Below are 21,445 nucleotides of genomic sequence, written 5' to 3' on the forward strand. Positions count from 1 at the left end.
TCTGGACCCCAGAATGACCTTTGCATGTTTATTAATAAAAATAACTGTAAAATATGGCTATTATTGGTGTACTCCAACTGTTGTACTCTACTGGGCTAATTTTACAGAGAATGTGAACTGGAGAAAGATTTAGTCCTAAGAAGAGATTTCTTCTTACAAATAAAATATCAGTGTTTTGAGGAAAACATCTGTGTCAACATCTCTTTGTGTGAAATGTATCCACAAACAAACTGTGCACCTGTTTTGGCAAAGTTATTACTCTAATAAATTTTGGAAAGATCTTACTCATTATATTCTCAATAAATTGGACGTTGTAGTCTGTCGTTGGGAAAGTATACGTTTTGGTTTTGTTAGCTCGATTCTTTCATTGGAAGCTCAAGAACAAGCCGGAGTAATCTCAAGTTAAATGAAGTCTTTATTTGTGGTAACAATGGAGTATATCAGCGCTGGACCCAGTATGATAGACGTCTCGCAGGAAATCCGTCAGACAGAGCCCCTATTTCTGGTAACATTTTGTATTTATATGCCTCATTGTTTCACATAGGTTGGACTCATTGTCAACCAAATATGATTGGACATGAGTAGGTTCAACATGCTTCGTCATATTCTCTGAATAAGCCAAATAATGTGTGTGTGAATCTTGCACCTGCTTTCCCAGGCTAATTGTTTTGTCTCCCTATTCCTGGATCACTTAAGGTCATGTATCGTGGACAAGTACAGCATTTAACAAAGCCAATTTTAACAGGTTTCCACGATAAAAATACCAAAAAACAGAATAAGCTATATTCTGTGAATCTGCTGATCGTTTTAGGTAAATTTAATTTCACATCCTCAGAGCAAAATGTGGCCACTATAAACCTTTAATTATAACCTTTAAAAAGAAAACTTAGCTGTACATTAACACTATCTCTAAATCAGAAAATAAGAAAAGCTGTAAAAACTCCTTATTTGTGCTCCATATTTGTTTACAAACAAACAAAAATAACGGCTATTCATTTTCGGTCGCCATCTTGTAGGGGCGCAAAGGATTGTGGGTGATTTTAGCACACAACAGTAGCTTGCTCGAAAATCCAACAGAGTAAATGGCTGTTAGCCTAAGTTCTTCGAAGTGTCCTCGATATTGGAACAATTCTTCGGCGAGATTTGATGTCCCAGTGTCCAAGAACCGCAGCCGCTACGGCTCCTTACGTGAGAAGCACCGTGTCGACCCTAAAGGAGGGTTTTCATTCTCGCTGTACAACAGCTACTGCTGCTGGCTACCCGTTTAGTGTTGCGATAAACGGAGGATCATAGCAGCTGAAGAAGGAGCAACGGCAGGAAACGAGGATAAACATTGGAGTGGCTTTTTCCAGCTGGAAATCACTGGTGAGGGACAAATGTTTTCAGTGACGCCGAAGTTTTCTGCTGGAAAGGTAATTTAACCCACCGGTGTAAATGTAACTAGCTGTTTGGTAGCGTTAGCTTGAACATGGGCATGAGCAGTTACCGACACAGGAAACTGTCTGGGTGTTTGCAGGGTTTTAAGTTGACATTTCTGCTCCAAACGTAGAATTTCTGTTTGTTTTTACCCGGTCACGTTACTGAGATCAGCCCACTGCTGCTGACAGTTACTGAAAGTAAAAACTGAGCAGGGATAAGCTGAAGAGATCAGTTAGGATGGAAGAAAGCTCATCCTCACAGTTAGTGTTTCAGGAGAGAAAGAGTCAGGCCAACAGCTTTTCTTACTGTTGACCTGATGCTGTGTGGAGAAAAATGTGTATTCTGCATAAAACCTGCAACAAAACTGTTAGATCTTTAATTCCTATTATGGTTCCAATGCAAATTGACACTATTTGGTCCTTCATAAAACAACTAAACCATAGAGATTTAGGTTAAATTCAGTGTTGTACCTTTTTCTGACTCTCAAGTTAATAAGTTAATAATTCTGCTCCAAAACTCGAAATAGTATTGACTTTTTTTTTAATAGGTGAGTTGGTGTAGCTGAATGTTTTTTTTTTTTTTTTTTTACATGTTTTGACCCTGAACTGATTTTTTTTTTTTTTTTTTTTTTTTTTTTTTTTTTTTTTTTTTTACATCATAATCCACAAGCATTAGACTTTACTGCAGGTGAGCTGGTGTGGGATGACAGTAAGGTGAAGACAAAGTGTTTCCACTTGGCATTAAAGAGGGCCCTCACGTGTCAACTTTAACAATTTTACTGAAGTTTTAAGTTAAAAAAACAGGAGTAGTACCAGTTCCAGCGAGTTGACATGTAGCCTTACTGGGCTAATTTTTAGTCACAGTTTCTGATGCCTAGAGGAATGTTTGAATGAGAGCAGCTTTATTGGGAATTCAGCAGGCTTAATAAACACTTAAACTTTACTGTTTTCTCTAAAAGATGAAAGATCACAGCTCCAGCAGAGTCTTCATTGATGCTTTGACAGGTGAGTCGTCACACAAATAATATTTTTCCTTGTTTATGTTCACTGTTGTGTCTCCGTGTGTGACGTGTAGAACATGTTGTGGTTATTCTGTAAAGAGGTGAACACCTGAATGTTTCTGCAGAAGACAGAAATTCAGAGTCTGGAACAAAGGTAACATTTCAGCTGTCAGAAGCTCTTTGATCTGCATGTCGTCTGTTTTGTTTCTGTGTTTTTTTTTTTTTATGAAGCATATTTGACATGAACATTGTTGAACACATGAAGGCAAAAAGATGAAGATTTTACACTTAAAACAGCACAAACACTGTTTTTTAAACCAATGTCTTGTATGCAGCTGTTTGTTTATGTAAATGTTCACTCTGCGTTTTTATTTGTTTAAATGATGTACTGATACTGAATAGTTCACATTTGTGCATTTACAGTTTCAGACAGCTGTGCTAGAATAACAGCAGAAGATACAGCGTATACACCCTGAAATCTGAATAAATCTACAGATATAAACAAGGATGGTGAAGAGGAGAATCACAGGCGGAGCAGGGATGCCTCGAAGGTGGAGCCTTCAACCAGTTGACCCCAGAGGACCCAGTTTGGTGCCCCCCATACCTGCAGCCTCCACATCAGAACTGGAGCAGACACAAGACAGCAAAGATCTCAGTAAGTTTTGTAGCATATTTAATTGTACTGTTACTTGTACTCTTATGAAAGAAGACATTTAACAGGATTATAAAAACAGCTTGAAAAATTATCAGTGTGACGCTTCCATCCCTACCTGACATCCGTCACCGCTCCCACTGTCCCCGCAGCCTTTTTACCTCATGTTGTCAAGGTAAAGCTAGAAGGTATCGGAAGGTAACTTTCTGCACCCACTCCATTGGTTGAATGTCCCAGTTTCAGCCCAGCTTCAGCTGTCGGACAGACGGCCTCACATCTGACTCTAGAACACTTTGGTATCCAGAGGAGTTCATGGTGGACTCAATGGCTGCGAGGTGCCCAGGTCCTGTGGCTGCAGAACCAGCCCAGATCATCAGCCCTCCACCACCGTGCTTGACAGCTGGTGTGAGGTGTTTGTGCTGATATGCTGTGTTTGGTTTCCTCCCAACGTGCTGCTGTGCATTCTGAGCAAACATCTCCACTTTGGTCTGGTCTGTCCAAAGGACATTGTTCCAGAAGTCTTGTGGTTTGTTCAGATGCAGCTTTGCAAACCTAAGCTGTGCTGCCATGTTCTTTTTAGAGAGAAGAGGCTTTCTCCTGCAGCCCTTCCACACAAGCCATACCTGTTCAGTCTGTTTCTAACTGTGCTGTCATGAACTTTAACCTTTAACATGCTGACTGAGGCCTGCAGAGTCTGAGATGTAGCTCTTGGGTTTCTGACCTTGGGGTGACCTTGCTGGGACGTCCACTCCTGGGAAGATTGACAGCTGTCCTGAGTGTTTTCCACCTGTGAATAATCTTTCTCTCTGTAGAATGATGGACTCCTGATAGTTTGGAAATGGCCTTATAACCCTTCCCAGGTTAATGGGCAGCAACAGCTGCTTCTCTAAGATCATTTCTGATGTCTTTCCTACTTGTCATGGTGTCATTTTTTCACACAGACGCTGATAAAGACACACTGAAGCTTTTAAGCTCTTAAATTCTGACTCCTCACCAAAAGGCTGCCATCTATTTTCTCAAAACTTTACTGTGCACTTAAGTGCTGCGTATTAGTTGTTTTACATGTGACTTACTGTTGAAAAGCTAAGATTCTTGTGAAGCCTTTGGATATATTAATGGATAATCACAGATAACGCCTCCTGGTAATCCACTCATCTATATTTTAGCCAACAAAAATGGTCTGTTTTTTCATTGATAAGAGTCTCAGTGATCCAGTGCAGTAAACCTTTAACCTGAAAAATGTTTCTTAATCATTTCCAATTAGCTGGCAGCTGTGCCTGTCTTTCATGTGTTCTCTTATAAATCTGGCTGGCATGTAAACATTCATGATCTGGTGTTTTCAAGGAATAAGCAGCCTTCTTAACTTTTGACTGACACCTTGAAGCTGGAAGCTTCCATGTCCTGTCCACTGGCTACAATCCCCAACTGTGTTTCCTTAAACGGCAACTTCCTCGACCGAGCGGGAGCTTTGGAGCTGTGTTCACAATTGCTTTGTTCGCTGTCAGAGACGAGCAGGAGGCTTTCTGTGAATCATTCAATCCTTTGAGTTTTGAAACGGCTTTTTGCACAACATACTGGTGGAAACTCGTTCTGCTAAACCTGCCTGTCTTTACTGACAGTGATAGCAACAGTGAAGCTAACTCTGCATCTTCTTGAATCTCTTGCATCATTCACATACTTTTTTTTTGTTTTTGTGATGACAACTTTCCTCCCGTCTTTATTTGTAATGGTGACAGTAACGTCTATCCGTTCTTTTTTCCCCACTTTATTTCTTATAAGAAAAGTGTGTTATCTAGTTTCTGGTGCATACGTGGTAGCTAAAGGGTTTGTTGCGTTGTGCTGGGCTGGAAACCCAAGTTGTGATTGCTGTATTTCAGCCTATAGGCACTCCAGGGCAGTTTCAGGCCCGGGAATGTGCATAACAAACGTTGATGTACTTCAACACGAGTCAGAGGCGCAGTTTTAAGCTTCAAAATTTCTGTAGTGGGCAGGGAAGACTCAAATACTTTAGAAAAAATGCTTGTTTATTTCAGATTTGTTAAAACTGGATTTTTCTAGTGAAATTCATGCCATCTTATGATATGAATTGTCTCATTAATGATCATTATTTATAAGTTCTCATTCAATTTGGGATTTTTTTTTTGTTTGCTTTGCAGAAATGAGCCACAAACTTAATTTGTAATATTTCAAATAAAACTACTGAGGATCAGGGTAAATACATATAAGCTCACAGTTGTCGTTCAATGTACGTTTGTGTCTCAGTGTTACCTGCAGATGGCCAGCAGCTGTCAGTGATGATAGAAGAGATTTCCAATTCATGGAGTCCCAGTGTCGCCCAGCAGGATCCGGGGGCCCTCCACGTAAAGGAGGAAGAGGAGGAGCTCTGGACCGACCAGGAGGAAGAGCAGCTTGATGGACAGGAGCAGACGGATTTGACCAGGTTATCGTTCATTGCTGTTACGGTAAAGAGTGAGGATGATGAAGAGAAGTCTCAATTCCCGCAGCTTCACCAAATCAAAACTGAAAACGACATTCTGACAGAGCCTCCAACCAGCACCTCAACTAAATGGATCAAAACAGAAACTGATGGAGAGGACTGTGTAGAACCAGAACCGACCAGGAACCCAGATCCAAACTTTAATTTTCTTCCAAATACTGTTGAAAAGGTTTCAGACTCTTCTGAGACTGAAGACAGTGTCAGTGGACCTAAGACAGAGGACAGTGACAGTGGTTGGATAGAGACCATGGTACCTGAGTCGGGTGAAAATGATGTTGATGATATAGGTTGTGACGATGCTAATTCTGCCAAGGAATCCTTCAGCTGCCCTGAGTGTTATAAACAGTTTCTCCACAAGCAGTCTCTTAAGAGACACATGCAAGTTCACACAGGAGAGAAATCTTTTCTGTGTCATGATTGTGGAAAAGGATTTTATGAAAAGACCTGTCTTAAAGAACACATGAAGGTCCACACGGGAGAGAAGCATTTTTCCTGTGATATCTGTGGTAAAAGATTTAGCAGAAAGCAAAATCTTAAAGTGCACATGCGAGACCACACAGGAGAGAAACCTTTTGTCTGTGATGACTGTGGAAAAGGATTTAATCGAAAAGCAAATCTTAAGATGCACATGAGAGTTCACACGGGAGAAAAACCTTTTGCCTGTAGTGTTTGTGGGAAAAGATTTATCCAAAAAGCATATCTGAAGATACACATGAGATTCCACACTGGAGAGAAGCCATTCGCTTGTGATGAATGTGGAAAAAGATTCTATCAAAAAGCTAATGTTAAGGAGCACATGAAAATCCACACAGGGGAGAGGCCTTTTGTCTGTGTTGTTTGTAGTAAAACATACAGCTTAAAAAAAGAGCTTCAAGTACACATGAGAATCCACACCGGAGAGAAACCTTTTGCCTGCGATTGTTGTGGCAAACGATTTACACAAAAGAAAAATCTTAAAACGCACATGAGAATCCACACCGGAGAGAAGCCATTCACTTGTGACGATTGCGGTAAAAGATTTAACCAAAACACGAGTCTTAAGACGCACATGAGAGTCCACACGGGAGAGAAACCTTTCGCCTGCGATGACTGTGGACAAAGATTTAACCACAACTCGTCCCTGAAGACGCACATCAGGTTCCACACTGGAGAAAAATCTTTTGCTTGTGATGAATGTGGGAAAAGATTTTATCAAAAGGTACATCTTAAAACTCACATGAGAGTCCACACGGGAGAAAAACCTTTCGTCTGTGATGTTTGCGGTACGAGATGTGGCTTAAAAACAGATCTTCAAGCGCACATGAGAATCCACACGGGCGAAAAACCTTTTTCCTGCGGTGACTGCGGTAAAAGTTTTACCCAAAACACAAGTCTTAAAACACACATGAGAGTCCACACAGGAGAAAAACCTTTTGCCTGTGACGTTTGTAGTACGCAATGCATCCGAAAGAAGGATCTAGAAGTGCATTCCAGAATCCACACAGGGGAGAAACCCTTTAGCTGTGACGTTTGTAGTAAAACGTTTAGCAGAGTAACAGATTTCCGGACACACATGAGAGTGCATACAGGAGAGAAACCGTTCAGCTGTGGTGATTGCAGTAAAAGTTTTAGCCAACACACATCTCTTAAAAAACACATGAGAGTTCATACCGGAGAAAAGCCATTTCTTTGTAATACCTGTGGTAAACGGTTTAATCGAAGCACAAATCTTAAGACGCACATGCGAGTCCACACTGGAGAGAAACCTTTCGACTGTGACGTTTGTGGTCAAAGTTTCAGTCAAAGCACGTGTCTTAAAACGCACATGAGAGTGCACACGGGAGAGAAACCTTTTGGCTGCGGTATTTGTGAAAAAAGATTTAGCCAGAGCACACGTCTTAAGACGCACATGAGAGTCCACACGGGAGAGAAACCTTTTGGCTGCGAAATCTGCGGGAAAAGATTTAGTCAAAGCACGTGTCTTAAAAAACACACGAGAGTCCACACGGGAGAGAAACTTTTCGGCTGCGACGTTTGTGGTAGAAGATTTAGTGTGCAAGGCAATCTGGCAAAACACATTACGATCCACACCAGAGAAACCAGTGGCAGTGAACGCGGCAAAAGATTTAACTGAAAAGATAAACTGGAATCCACATAATAGAGCAATTTGGTCTGACACCTGACCTATAAGATGTGTAAAAATAAGCTTATCAGTCCTGTATGGAAACTGAGTGTCTGAGTTGGTGGATATTGAAATCCATTTTGTTTCCATCCCCCTGCTCTCACTTCCAATCCAAATACAAAAAAAACCAAACAAAATGCATGACATGATCACTTGTGCCACATAGTAATTTAAAGGAGGTTGATGACTGTTGCTGATCCCTAAACGAATAATCCTGGATGGTCTCTTCCGGCTGCTTTAGGATGATTAGATTATCCTAATCATCTTTACATCAGGGGGTTCATAAAGGCATGTTTTGCAGAATACTCCTCAAACGGATCATATGAACTCATACTAAATGAATACCTCTAAAGGCCTCGGTATGCTTCTCCGTCGCTATCCGTCAACTCCATGGTCACGCAGAGGCTATAAAACCTTTCGATGTTCTCCGTCGGGATGTCGGATAAGCAAGGCAGTTCACCTCCCGATCAGTAGGCGTCGCTACGTTAAACGACCCAATCTCACGACGTCTATGATGAAAAACGTTGATTGATTGTTCACCTTCCGGCTCCGTTCCACTCCTCACAGTGAACGATGGCGACCGAGAGAGAAGGACTGTTGTTGGAGTTGGAGCTTGTTGATATTGAAATGCAAATTATATTGACCAAATGTTGACCGGCCACACAGTAAACTCTTTAAAAAATGGTGGTGTCGCTCTCCGTAGACGACCATAAATCAGGCTTTAGTCATGCCGTGCCGCTCGGTAGAAATCTGTGTTTGTCTATTTCCTTGTAGAAACACAACGGTCTGCATTTATTACTTCTTTAGGCCTTATTCAGTTATTTCAGGACATTTTTGGGGGATTTCTGCCAACATTCTCCCCTTAATGCTACGACTGGACTCTTAAGATGCTATTACTTGTTGACATTGGCCTCTTTCAGCTGGTTAGTGGTATCCGTGCACTCTTAATTGATCTGAAATGTGCTCAGTTTGATGTTTGGGACTTGAATGTCTCATTGTGACAAATGAAAGCTTTGCTCTAGAGGAGCAGAATTCAGCTGATGAGCCTCCATCCGCCGGTGTTTGCCCTAATAGTGGCGTCTAACAGTATGAAAAATGTATAATAACTAAAAGTGATTGAAGTGCATTGCATATTTTGAATAACACGATGCAACATTCCCATGTTACAGTTGTTGAACCTGAATGTAAATAGATCAAAGTTGTTGCCGAGTGGTTTTTGTCAGTATTCGGGAGAGGTTCATGTGATTAATTATCAGATATCATGCGCAGTATTTTTCTTTTCTGCTCTGTGCAGAGAAAGACTCGGACTTCACTGACAGAATGATGAGTTTCAAACATTTACATGTACGTACATTTGTGTATTCATACAGACTGATATGGGTCCTACGTCCAGCCAAGCCAGAGAAATGGAAATAATGTTGGTAATCTGCTGAAAAAGCCAGGACCTCACAGCACGGGGAGGGAGAAGTTTTTTATTTTTTAAGGAAAATATGCAAATGTTGCACAAACCAGTGACGAGCGTGGAGTCGGAGCCCCTCCCAGAAGAGTTGGGGGTCCAACGTTGATAAGTAAACATGATTGAAATGGGGCCTCAGGGGGGACGGGTTGATAACTGGATGTACAGAACCGGAGAACTCTGGATCTCTGTGGGTTTGACTCCTTTGTTTCTTGTGCTTATTGGCATAATAAACATCTTATTGTTTGAAGTTGTGCCGTCTCCCAGTGGTCATTGCAGAAAAAAATGTTTTATTTCCCAGTTTCTTTGTTCTGTTCTTTCAAGAATTCTTTGCTGCTTTTAACCAACAGAACCAGAGTCCAGAAGAAACCTTTGGTGGCAACAAGTCGTTCCAGGTTCCCAGGTACTCTTACACCTCTGCTGAATTTCATTTTATGGACCTTCTTACACATAAGGATGATCATTAATGCACTGAAATTGTGTCTTTGTTATTTCGTGAAGGTCTTCGGTCTGGTTGAACTGTTCTTTTTTCCTAGGAAGGTTCCTAACTAAAGCATCTGAGGAGCAACCCTCGATCAGAGCTGGTTGAACTCTTTAAACGCTAAAGTACCGTAAATTCCGGACTATAGAGCGCACCTGAATATAAGCCGCACCCTCTAACTTTAAAAAGAAAATCCATTTTGTTCTTGTATAGGCCGCCCCGGATTATAAGCCACACGTGTCCACATTGAAAGATGTTACACGTGAGGATTTTTAAACTTAGAATTAAATGTGTATGGTAAAATAAACAAATACAAACTGCAAATGCTTTTTTTTTTTTTTTTTAACAGTGCCTGTAACACCGATAGTTTTAACTTAAATACCCATCGGTAACGTACAAATGCGTGGCGTAAATGCTTTTTTTTCCCCGGAACAGTGCCTGTAACACCGATGGTTAAAAAAAAAAAAAAAAAAAGTAATTGTAAAATTCATTGATTGCCGTCAATTTAAAAGCTGCATCTGATGCATTTCTGTGTTTGTTTTCCATGTTGAGTTTGAGTACAAATGACCGATTTACAATAATTTACTCATATAAGTGTGTTCGATTTATCGTACAATTTCATTGGACCACTGTGAACTACTCGTTAATTTTATTGGTCTAATATTACGAGGCAAAATGTTTTTGGCGACATGAAAAAAGAAAAAACATATTAGCCGCACCGGTGAAAGCCTCGGTGAAAAGCCTGGAAAACACTGGATCGTCATTTATGAACGAAAGGAACTGATTCGCCTCGAACACTTCTGTGACTGCCGACCTTTGATTATATCAATCTCAGTTATACTGACACTGCTGTACTAACTGTGATGGATAAATATGAGGACAGGTGTGAGCAGCTTGTGACAACCATATCTGCCCTTTCTGTCCATTTTAAACGGCTAACATTGATCATATTGTGATTTATATCTGATACAGCCTCTGTGTAATAAAGTGATGAACTGTGGATTCAACTCTGCAGACCACCTCACAGCTTAGTCTAAGGCAGTGATACTCACTATTATTTCACAAGAGCCACATTGGCAGAGTAAAATCAAGGGAAGAGCCAATTTTACCACAACATACTAAAGTCCCCTTTTGCAAATATGCATTTCTACATATAAAACATCCCACAAAAAAAGAAACAACACAGCCAATACATTTTCAATTAAGACCACATTTACCTTAATACTGGGATGAGTGGAAGCTGGCCTGCATGTCCTTGACTTTCTTCATGTTGTATTTGTAGTTTGTTGTTGTAATCATAGTGAGACATTCAGGATGAGCATGGTTTTTGTGCTGGTTTTTGCCCTTTTTTAATTAAAAACCGATCCATTGTGCCTGCATCTCGCGCTGGCTAAAGGAGCTAGCGTGCACTGCGGTCAAGTGTGACGGTGGTTTAAGCGGGCTGCGTTGCCAGGTTTAACAGAGCCCCCTTTAGGAAACACCATTAAGCCTTAATTAATACTTAATAAAAATACTTAATACTGTGCAGTATTTGCTGTATGTTATTTGAAAAAATGTATTGTTATCATATTGTTATAAGCTACTATGCGAGTGCGAGCCACCAATTAAAGCTTGAGGACCCACGCAATGAGTATCTCTGGTCTAAGTGGTCGAATGTTCAGTGCAGCACAGTCGCCTTTCCTAAGTTCTTAATGAATTTCTCTTCCTCATCATGTTTGCCAACAAGGTCTCAGAAAAGAGCAGCAGCTAATTCTTTCTTACTGTGTCGTGATTGGAAGAAAAAAACAGGAAGTAACTTACTGACCATGTCCAGGTGTTTTCAAAGAGGAAGAAGCAGAATGTGTGACAGCCTTCCAGGTGTTTTTTACTGAATTTCTCTCAACTTTGAGCCGCTCTAAATGCAGCATTTCAGCAGTGAAGATAAAGACATAGACACAGTGTACGCCTGTCCAGCTGCCCGAGTATTGATCAGTTCTGATGTGATTTCCCATTTTTGTTAAGTTCTCCGGAAAAGAGCCACATGTTTATTTTGTGACATTGTAAATAATCATAAAATTGCTGAAGATTGTGCGAATACTCAAACTCAAATGAGTCTGGAACGCATATTTGTGTTTCAGTGATCCGCGTAAGAGGTTTCCTGGATCCTCAGTGTGGACCAGCAGGGACCAGAGACCCCCCCCACATGACGGAGGAACATGATGCCGATATCACCAGGTTACAATTTACAGACGTGAAGGTAATCGATTCATCTGGAGATCAAGTAGGAAGAAATATTTCCAGAAAACAAGTTGAGTTGAAGATCAACTTTATTTTTCGTGTTCTAAAGAAATGAGCCAATATAAAATCTGTTTATTCGTATAAATCCAGGACATTTTGCACAGCAACAGTAAAAATACGACACACAGAGTCAATTTGACACCTTTGACTCAACACTGAGCTTCAGAAGATTCTCTGAAAACATGCGAACCAGAAGCAGAAGGAACGATTTCCAAGGTGCACAGTTTACTCATAATTAAGTTTTTATCCACATCTAGTTGTTTGAGGTGAATCAGACTTTGTATGTAAAAGAACTGCAGATTATGGGTCAAGGTAAGTACTTCTATGAATATCCTTCTTTCCTTAAAATGTTAATCTTGTCGCTGTTCGTTTAATTTTCCTTGTGTAGCAAATTAGTTTTAATACGATTTAAGATCAGATCGAGTCCTCGTGCTGCAGGACATTTTTTTCATCCTCTGTGAGTTCAGCATCTTTTTAAAGACTTAAAGCAGTTTGATAAAGTTTTACCCCTTCCTCACTACACTGAAATCAGATATTCAGACTCACTAATTCCTATAAAAGCTGCTTTCATGGCTCATCTGGGACCACACGTTCACCAGCTGTCACTTTCTAAGCACTGCCAGGTTACTTCTCTGCTCAGATAAAATCTTTTCACCATCCTCTTAAAGGGGTAGTTCGCCTCTTTTGACATGAAGCTGTATGACATCCCATATTAGCAATATTATTTATTAAATTTTCTTACCCCCTGCTGTGTCCTGTGAGCCGAGTTCCAGCCTCATTTTGGTGTTGATGAAGGTAGTCGGGCTAGTTGGGTGGTGCCACAAAAGTAAATCGTTTTGCTTCTCAAAACAATATGCGTTCAAAAGAGTAATATATTTGCATCACAAAATCGTTCTCCAGGAAAAAGTCAGACCTCACAATCGCTTGGCCCTATTTTCTCTCCCTTCGTATCACTGAGTGCTGCCGCCTGCCGACAGCCGCACCTGTTACGGTGTTTGCTGCTCGGTCTGCACTTCGGTCTGCACGGTCTACACAGCACGCAGTGATACGAAGGGAGAGAAAATAGGGCCAAGAGATTGTGAGGTCTGACTTTTTCCTGGAGAACGATTTTATGATGCAAATGTATTACTCTTTTGAACGCATATTGTTTTGAGAAGCAAAACGCTTTATTTTTTAAACCCCAGCCAACTACCTTCATCAACACCAAAACGAGGCTGGAACTCGGCTCACAGGACGCAGCAGGGGTTAAGAAAATGTTCATAAATAATATTCCTAATATGGGATGTCATACAGCTTCATGTCAAAAGAGGCGAACCATCCCTTTAAGTTAAAGACAACGTCTTGGCTATCTTTGGCGAGACAATATTGGAAACTTTCTTCTATGCATATTAGAAAGCCACGAAGGGGTCTGAAAAGTAGAAAATATAGGAATAGATCCACCAAGTAAGATCTCCGTGGGTCTATAAAATATTACTCCAGACTGTATTTCTGGTCATTCTTATTTAAATACCAGCTATATAAGCTTTTATCATTTTCTTCTCTTCCAGTAAAATTCCCTTTACAGTATAGCACAACTAAGGACAATTATGTCGTATTTCCAAAGAGTTTTATTGAGAAATGTTTCAACTACCCAGGTGTCGTTTCACTTTTAAGACGGAGTGAGGAGGGATTGTGTGAGAGATGTCTAACTGCATTCTGGACCGCGGCTTAAAACGAGAGCTGCAAGGGAGGAAAAGCTGGGAATTCAACTTATATAGATGTATAATACTGGAAGGAAGAGTCAGCTACTGTTTTTGTTCAGCTTGTCTGACAGTCGTTCAGTGTTGGGTTAAACATGGTCTGAAATCTGTCTCGAATCAAGTCTTTCCAAAGCGTTTCAACTAAAGCAAATTAAACTGTGACAAGTCGAAGTAAATTGTTGTGTTCCTTAAAAAAGTGCTAATTTGCTCATGAGTAAAAAAGTAAAGCAAAAGTGCGTACAGTTAAAGGGATAGTTCGCCTCTTGTGACATGAAGCTGTATGACATCCCATATTAGCAACATCATTTATGAACATTTTCTTACCCCCTGCTGCGTCCTGTGAGCCGAGTTCCAGCCTCGTTTTGGTGTTGATGAAGGTAGTCCGGCTTTTTGGCTGGGGTTTAAAAAATAAAGCGTTTCGCTTCTCAAAACAATATGCGTTCAAAAGAGTAATACATTTGCATCACAAAATCGTTCTCCAGGAAAAAGTCAGACCTCACAATCACTTGGCCCTATTTTCTCTCCCTTCGTATCACTGCCTGCTGCCGCCTGCCGACAGCCGCACCAGTTACGGTGTTTACTGCTCGGTCTGCACGGTTTACACAGCAGGCAGTGATACGAAGGGAGAGAAAATAGGGCCAAGTGATTGTGAGGTCTGACTTTTTCTGGATGGACGATTTTGTGATGCAAATGTATTACTCTTTTGAACGCATATTGTTTTGAGAAGCAAAACGCTTTATTTTTGTGGCCCCAGCCAACTAGCCAGACTACCTTCATCAACGCCAAAACGAGGCTGGAACTCTGCTCACAGGACGCAGCAGGGGGTAAGAAAATATTCATAAATGATATTGCTAATATGGGATGTCATACAGCTTCATGTCAAAAGAGGTGAACTATCCCTTTAAAAAGCAAAATGTCTCATATATTAAATGAACGGTGACAGAATGAGCACACGGGCTAATCTCAGGGTGGAAAACATCCCCGGTTCAGGCGGTAGATGCAGAACATGAAGCTTCTACCCTGTGTGGGTTTTAATGTGTCTATTAAGACTCCCTCGCTGCGTAAAGGTTTTACCACAAACGTCACAATCAAACGGCTTCTCGCCTTTGTGGGCTCTCATGTGAATGTTGAAGTAGTTTTGATGAACAAACTTTTTCCCACACAGATCGCACACGTATGGCTTGGGTCCGGTGTGGGTTCTGGTGTGCCTGTTGAGGTTTTTCTGTTCTCGGAACTTCTCTCCACACATTCCGCACGCGAATGGCTTCTCCCCCGTGTGGATTCGGATGTGCGCCTGGAGCCTGAAGGTGCACCTGAACCTCTTTCCACACTCGTCGCAGCCGAACGGTTTCTCTCCCGTGTGGAGTCGATTGTGTCTCAGCAGACTTCCGTGGCGGGAAAACCTTTTCCCGCACTCGCCGCAGCCGAACGGCTTGACGCCGGTGTGGCCTCTCATGTGCACCGTGAGATCGGTGTTGCGTCTGAATCTCCTGCCGCAGCAGCTGCAGGCGAAAGGTCTTTCTCCCGTGTGGACCGTCGTGTGGGCCCTCAGCTGCGACTGCTGGCAGAACCTTCTGCCACAGTGTTCGCAGTTGAACAGCTGCTCTCCGGTGTGGACCTTCATGTGCGTCTTCAGGATTTTCTGCTGGCTGAATCTTTTGCCGCAGTCGTCACAAGCGAACGGCTTCTGTCCTGCGCTGACTTTGATCTGCGAGTGCCACGTCAGGTGCTTCTGAAGGGCCCGCTTGTAGATGAACCGTTTCCCGCACTCGGAGCAGCTCAGAGATTTTTTGGCAGGTCCCACGTCGCCGTTTACACCCGGCTCGGGTGCTCTGCTCTCCCTCCAGCCGGCGTCGCTGTCTTCCGTTTCAGATCCAGAATCTGAGAAATGTTCCTGCAATCCATCATCATCATCATCATCATCAATACTGACCTCGGTCTCAAAGAAATCCTCAGAGTTTTCATCAGTGTTTGATGGTAAATGACTGTTTGGATCTGGGTTCCTGGCTGGTTCTGGTCCTCCACCGTCCTCTCCATCAGCTTCTGTTTTCATCCCCGCAGGTGAGCTGCTGGTTGGAGGCTCCGTCTCTCCGTTGTCTTCAGTCTTGATTTGGTGAAGCTGTGAGACCTGAAGTTTCTCTTCATCGTCTTCGCTCTTCTTAATAACTAACGTAAACGGAAACCGGGGGATATCGGTCTCTTTCAGTCCATCGGGCTGCTCTCCCTCCTCACCGGTCCAGAATTCCTCCTCTTCCTTCTTTATGTGGAAGATTTCTGGATCCTGTTGCTCCGGACTGCAGCTCCATTCTTGGGGAACTTCTTCTTTAACCACCAACACCTGCTGAACACCTGCAGGAAACACAGAAAACTTATTATCTTCAGCAAATGATTATTCCATCCATCCATTTTCCAAACCCACTTCATCCAACGCGTCCGCGGGGGGGCTGGAGCCCAGCTCTGCAACTGAGGGCCCTTTGTAAGCATTCACATTGATGACAAGAAGACGTGGGCTGTGTTCGAAATCGCATACTACATACTACATACTCATCGATCAGACAGTATGCAGAGCGTTTACCCACAATGTATTTCGCTCCTGCCTGAGCCGAAATCAGCCGGCCTGAAGCTGATTTCGCTTAAGCTCTAAACTCTGTAAACTTTAGCAACATTTGAAACATTTTCAGGCGAGAAAGTAGTTGTTTAGATCCCCAACGTGTTGAAAACCTGACAAAATACCGGCTATTTACAATTTTGTTCCCACGAATTCTGCGCTACTAAAGCTAGCCGCAGTGAGCAACGCACTTCCTGTTATTTTCACAAAATAAAATACCCGTTGCCTTTTATCATAGGGAAAGCCATTGCGATACAATTGGTGCTTTTGTTTTGAAAACCGGAAATGAACCTACCCTCGTTGTAGCTAGCTTGAAACTGCCGTTTTGACGATCGCCGACATCACGTTACGTTGTATCTTGGGTAGTTTGAGTAGGAGTAGTAACCTCATGATGCATACCCAACATTTCGGCGAATCTAGTATGCATCCGGGAAAAAAGTCAGTATGAGTAGTAGTAGAAGTATGCGGTTTCGAACACAGACACGGATCTGTAGTGATGGAGGCAAACGACGGTCTCTGAAATCTCAATTCACCTCAAATTCCATTTTTTCACAATCCAATCTGTCCAATTCTATGTTGAACCACGACACGGTTTCCACTCACAGCGCCGTTCATTGATCTTTCAAACAGAAACGCTTTCTTTAATTCCAGATCAAAGCATTTTTCAATATTTAAAAAACGTGTTAAAGTTGTGTAAAAGTGACCTGGTTTGAGTTTAAAGACAGAAGATGAGTGTTTGAGGAACTTTTTAAGCAAAGAGTTCCATGTTTAAACGGGTTTTTAAACGTGAGAACACCCGTTAAAGCGAGTTTACCCTTTCCCACGACCAGGAGGAGCTTTGGGGCCTACAATGTTTTCAGAACCGGTCCAGAAACAAACTCCTAGGAGACGAGGCTGTAACTATGGCGACAGAAAGGGATGACATTATGTATCCTCCAGGAGGGCCTGTCGGCAGTGTTTGTGCACGAATTGCACAAACACAGACAAAACGAACAGTTTAATAAGTAAAATAACCAGCGACGGTTTTACTATTTCAGCGTTTAAAATGAAAATAATGAGTTTTTAAGACTGTTGTGTTTGTATTTCAGGTTTAAGGTTGGATCACGTTTCAAACCAGCCATTAAACTTACAGATATCTATAGAGCGTTCACTGCACAGAGGTTGTAAAAATGAGATCTGCACATGAACAAATGGACAAAGTGCATCAAATGCTGCTGTTACACACAGAGATGTTGCACGGACTGAACACGCCTGAGCGTTTTATGCAGGAATAAAATAAGAATAACTACTGAAAGAGTACAATTTACAACTGTGCAAACAGCTAACTGATGCATTTTAAAACAGCATAGCTCACAGATTCCTTCACTCTGCAATGACACCAACATGTGACACGTTAACGACAGCGTGGAGGACAAACTTAAAGCCGCCGTCCTCACCACGACGCAGGGCCGAGCGAGCTGTCACGTGTCCGACCTTCCTCACACTTCCAGCTAAATCTCGAAAACTAAGATGACTGAGATCCTCCCGTGACATTTCTGATGAGAACAGGAGGAGGAGGGTCACACAGAAAGATCAAGACCACCTTCGGACATAAAACGCCTAAGCTTATTAGAAGGTATAGACACTGGAAAGAAAAAAAACACGACGTTTTTAGTGTTAAATAAAGTTTAATACGAGGCTTGTGAAGCCCAACAACACGACAGAAACTAAGAGACAGATGCAACGAACTGCAGCATTTGTAAATAAAGATGTACAAATCAGTGTGTAGAAGGCACTTTAATCTAAGGGTTACTGGAAAAAGGCGTTTTAGTTTCACTTGAAGCAACACAGGAGAAGTTTATTAACCTTAAAACTACGAGCCTCTGACTCGTTTTAAAGTACACTTTGTTATTCACATGAGCCTGACACTGCCCTGATACCACAGTTTACATCTTTGGTTTCCACCCCCACACCCCACTGTTTAGCTTCATTTTTGACAGTTTGTGGCCTCTTCAACGTGATAACAAATTGACATCTATAGTTGTAAACACACAGGACTCAGACACTTAGGTGAAGTTAGTTTTAAGTTGGAAATTCGACAGACATTCGAAAGCCACTCCAACATTCCAAGTGCACCCGTATTGCAGACTTTACAGTAAACACACAGAGAGGATGACTGCAGGTGTTCCAACTTCCTGTTTTCAAAATAAAATAAAAATGAAAAAAATGTGATATTTAAAGCAGAGATGAGCTACTGTGAATAAAGTTATTGAAAATTATGAACAGAACTGAATTGTAAAAATAAAAGGCGTATCTCATAAAGCCAGTGTAGTTACATGATCCCACACTGATTTGGAGTCAATTGATCACAAGACCTGGAAGCTATTGAGCAAAAATGCTAATATTTACATATAAAAATTCATAAAAAATATGAACAGATCTAAAATGTAAATGTGTTTTTTGCATGTCTTTCATTATGTTTTATCCAAGTGTCTTTTAATGTATTATTTTCCGAGGGTTTCACTTTTGTTTAAATTTTTTTATTTCTACATTTTTACATTTCAGATCTGTTCATGTAAATATTACATATTATTTACATGAACAGATCAATATTAGCATTTTTGCTCAATAGCTTCCAGGTAATGTGATCAATTGAGTCCAAATCAGTGTGGGGTCATGTAACTACACTGGCTTTATGAGATACGCCTTTTATTTTTACATTTTAGATCTGTTCATATTTTTTATTAATTTTTATATGTAAATATTAGCATTTTTGCTCAATAGCTTCCAGGTAATGTGATCAATTGAGTCCAAATCAGTGTGGGATCATGTAACTACACTGGCTGCATGAGATACGCCTTTTATTTTTACATTTTAGATCTGTTCATATTTTTTATTAATTTTTATATGTAAATATTAGCATTTTTGCTCAATAGCTTCCAGGTCTTGTGATCAATTGACTCCAAATCAGTGTGGGGTCATGTAACTACACTGGCTTTATGAGATACGCCTTTTATTTTTACAATTCAGTTCTGTTCATAATTTTCAATAACTTTATACACAGTAGCTCATCTCTGCTTTAAAGCTGCAGTCTGCAGGATTTGTTGTTGTCATACGTAAAGTCCTAATTTTTGGCATTTTAAGAGTTTACATGATCTATCAGAACGCTTGAAGTTGAAAACGGTGACCTCCGTAGTCGCAAAATGCAAGAAATGCTTATTTTTTAACCGGAAAATAAAAAGTTATTCAACTTCCTGTCCCGCCCCATCAAAACACATGAGAACTCGTGCACGTCTACGTGCACGCCAGATGCGCTTACACGACTCCTCATTCAGCAACTCACCTGTACCTGTAGACACAGTAAGTAGACTAGCCCGTAATGAAGTTCAATAGTCCAGATAAATAAGCGTGGGGACGAGCCTACCTTGTATCGCGCGTGCACAATCGGTGATTGACAGGGAGCAGAGCCCAGCTCGTAACCTGATTGGTTACCTTTTACCGGTCCGGTCTGCAATTTTGTAAACAAACCTGCTGGCTTTGGAGGGACCTAGCGGGACATATAGGGGACCTAGAGAACTCTTTTTTTTTTTTTTTTTTTTTTTTGTATTGGGGTATTTAATGTACTACTTTCAGAATCCCCGGACAGTTCCAGGCATTATGCTTGAAAAAGAGTTGCAGACTGCAGCTTTAAATATAAAATTTTTTTCATTTTTATTTTATTTTGAAAACAGGAAGTTGGAACACCTGCAGTCGTCCTCTCCGTGTGTTTACTGTAAAGTCTGCAATACGGGTGCACTTGGAATGTTGGAGTGGCTTTCGAATGTCTGTCGAATATCCAACTTAAAACTAACTTCACCTAAGCGACTCAGACAGAGATTTGTTCCTGTGACAGTGGTGTACATCACACAGCTGTAGGCCAAAAATAACGTACAGAAATCAGTTATTTTAACAGTGTTTTATCCATAAAACTAAAACACAGCATGAGGTCAAATCTTTGACAATCTCTTGATTTGATTACAGCTAACCGAAGTCACAGTTTTATTATTAAAGAACTACAAGATAAATCTGTGCCCGCAGTTTATCGTCCGGCTGCTGCATTCTCACAGATGAGTTCCCCATTTTTTTGTTTCCCACAGCACAACGTCTTCATATCGCATTAAAGACCTTTTTGGAAATCTCAGGTGTATTTCAGAACACACAAGACGAGAATTTCCGTTTTAATGTGTCTGTTTTTTTTGTTTGTTTGTTTTTACAACAAGCTAACAGTTAGCCGTTTCCTCCTGCAGAAACATTAAATCTGGGATTATTCTCACCTTCTGTTTGATTTATGAGTACATCCTGCAGCTGATGAACTCCGAGGGTTTTAGTCTCCAGTTTGTCTTGTAAAGTCTGCCTTTCAGTGTTGTTCTGTTGAAGATAATCCACTTCGTTCATGGTCACTTTTTCCCTTCTTTGCAACAAACTGGAGGCTCGTTTGAGACGAACCGGGCCCGCACAGAGTCGATCACCGCACAATGCAGCCGCTTATGTTTCTCTCAGACTGTATCCATGGATGTATTGTAGGAGCTAGAAACACACAGGGGCCCACTCTGTTTGTAAACAATTTATTAACGCCTATTGTATTTTGAACAGGCATCTGCACAGACACCTTTAGTTCCCGTCATCGGCGGAGCCCTCATCCATTGGCTTTTTTCCATTTCCATTTTCGTAATATATCAATTTTTAAGCTAATAATTTTAAAGATTAAAATGTTTTTTTTTTTTAGTAAAAGTAAATATAATACATATAATGGGATAAATTAACTTAAACAATGACGGTGGGTCACTTTAAGAGCTCCAGTTTTTTCTCAATGGTTGTCCACTGCCCTCTAGCGGATACTCTGAAGAACTGCAGCTGTCATTCATAGAACGAGGCATAGCAACATACACTTACTTCCGGTAAATACTTTAGAAAATAAAGCGATCAAACTGCTAAAATCTACATCGAATTTTGACTTCTTTATATAAAAAACAATACATTACCTCCAGCAAGCAAATGATAAAACATACATAGTAAAACATAAATAAATAATGAAAGGAAAAAAGTGTAATACAAGACAACTGTCAAGTCAATTATGTATTCCAGATCCTGTTTTAATCCTGTACAAATCAAAGCCAGTTGTTTTTGTGATGAGTTA

General features: G+C 41.0%; 1 protein-coding gene and 1 pseudogene across 1 annotated transcript; one reads left to right on the forward strand and one right to left on the reverse strand.

Annotated features, from left to right (window-relative positions):
- The first annotated feature begins 1,038 nt into the window (after positions 1-1,038).
- LOC142374581 (uncharacterized) lies at positions 1,039-6,789 on the forward strand (annotated as a pseudogene).
- Positions 6,790-14,545: 7,756 nt separating this feature from the next.
- LOC142374583 (uncharacterized) lies at positions 14,546-20,898 on the reverse strand. Its single transcript, XM_075458322.1, has 2 exons — positions 20,583-20,898; positions 14,546-16,031 (listed from the first exon to the last, which is right to left on the reverse strand). Exons 1-2 carry the CDS (start codon positions 20,701-20,703, stop codon positions 14,698-14,700), a joined length of 1,455 nt encoding a protein of 484 aa, XP_075314437.1. The 5' UTR covers positions 20,704-20,898; the 3' UTR covers positions 14,546-14,697.
- Positions 20,899-21,445: the final 547 nt, after the last annotated feature.

Source organism: Odontesthes bonariensis, chromosome 23 (assembly GCF_027942865.1).
Source record: "Odontesthes bonariensis isolate fOdoBon6 chromosome 23, fOdoBon6.hap1, whole genome shotgun sequence".
Taxonomy (NCBI): domain Eukaryota; kingdom Metazoa; phylum Chordata; class Actinopteri; order Atheriniformes; family Atherinopsidae; genus Odontesthes; species Odontesthes bonariensis.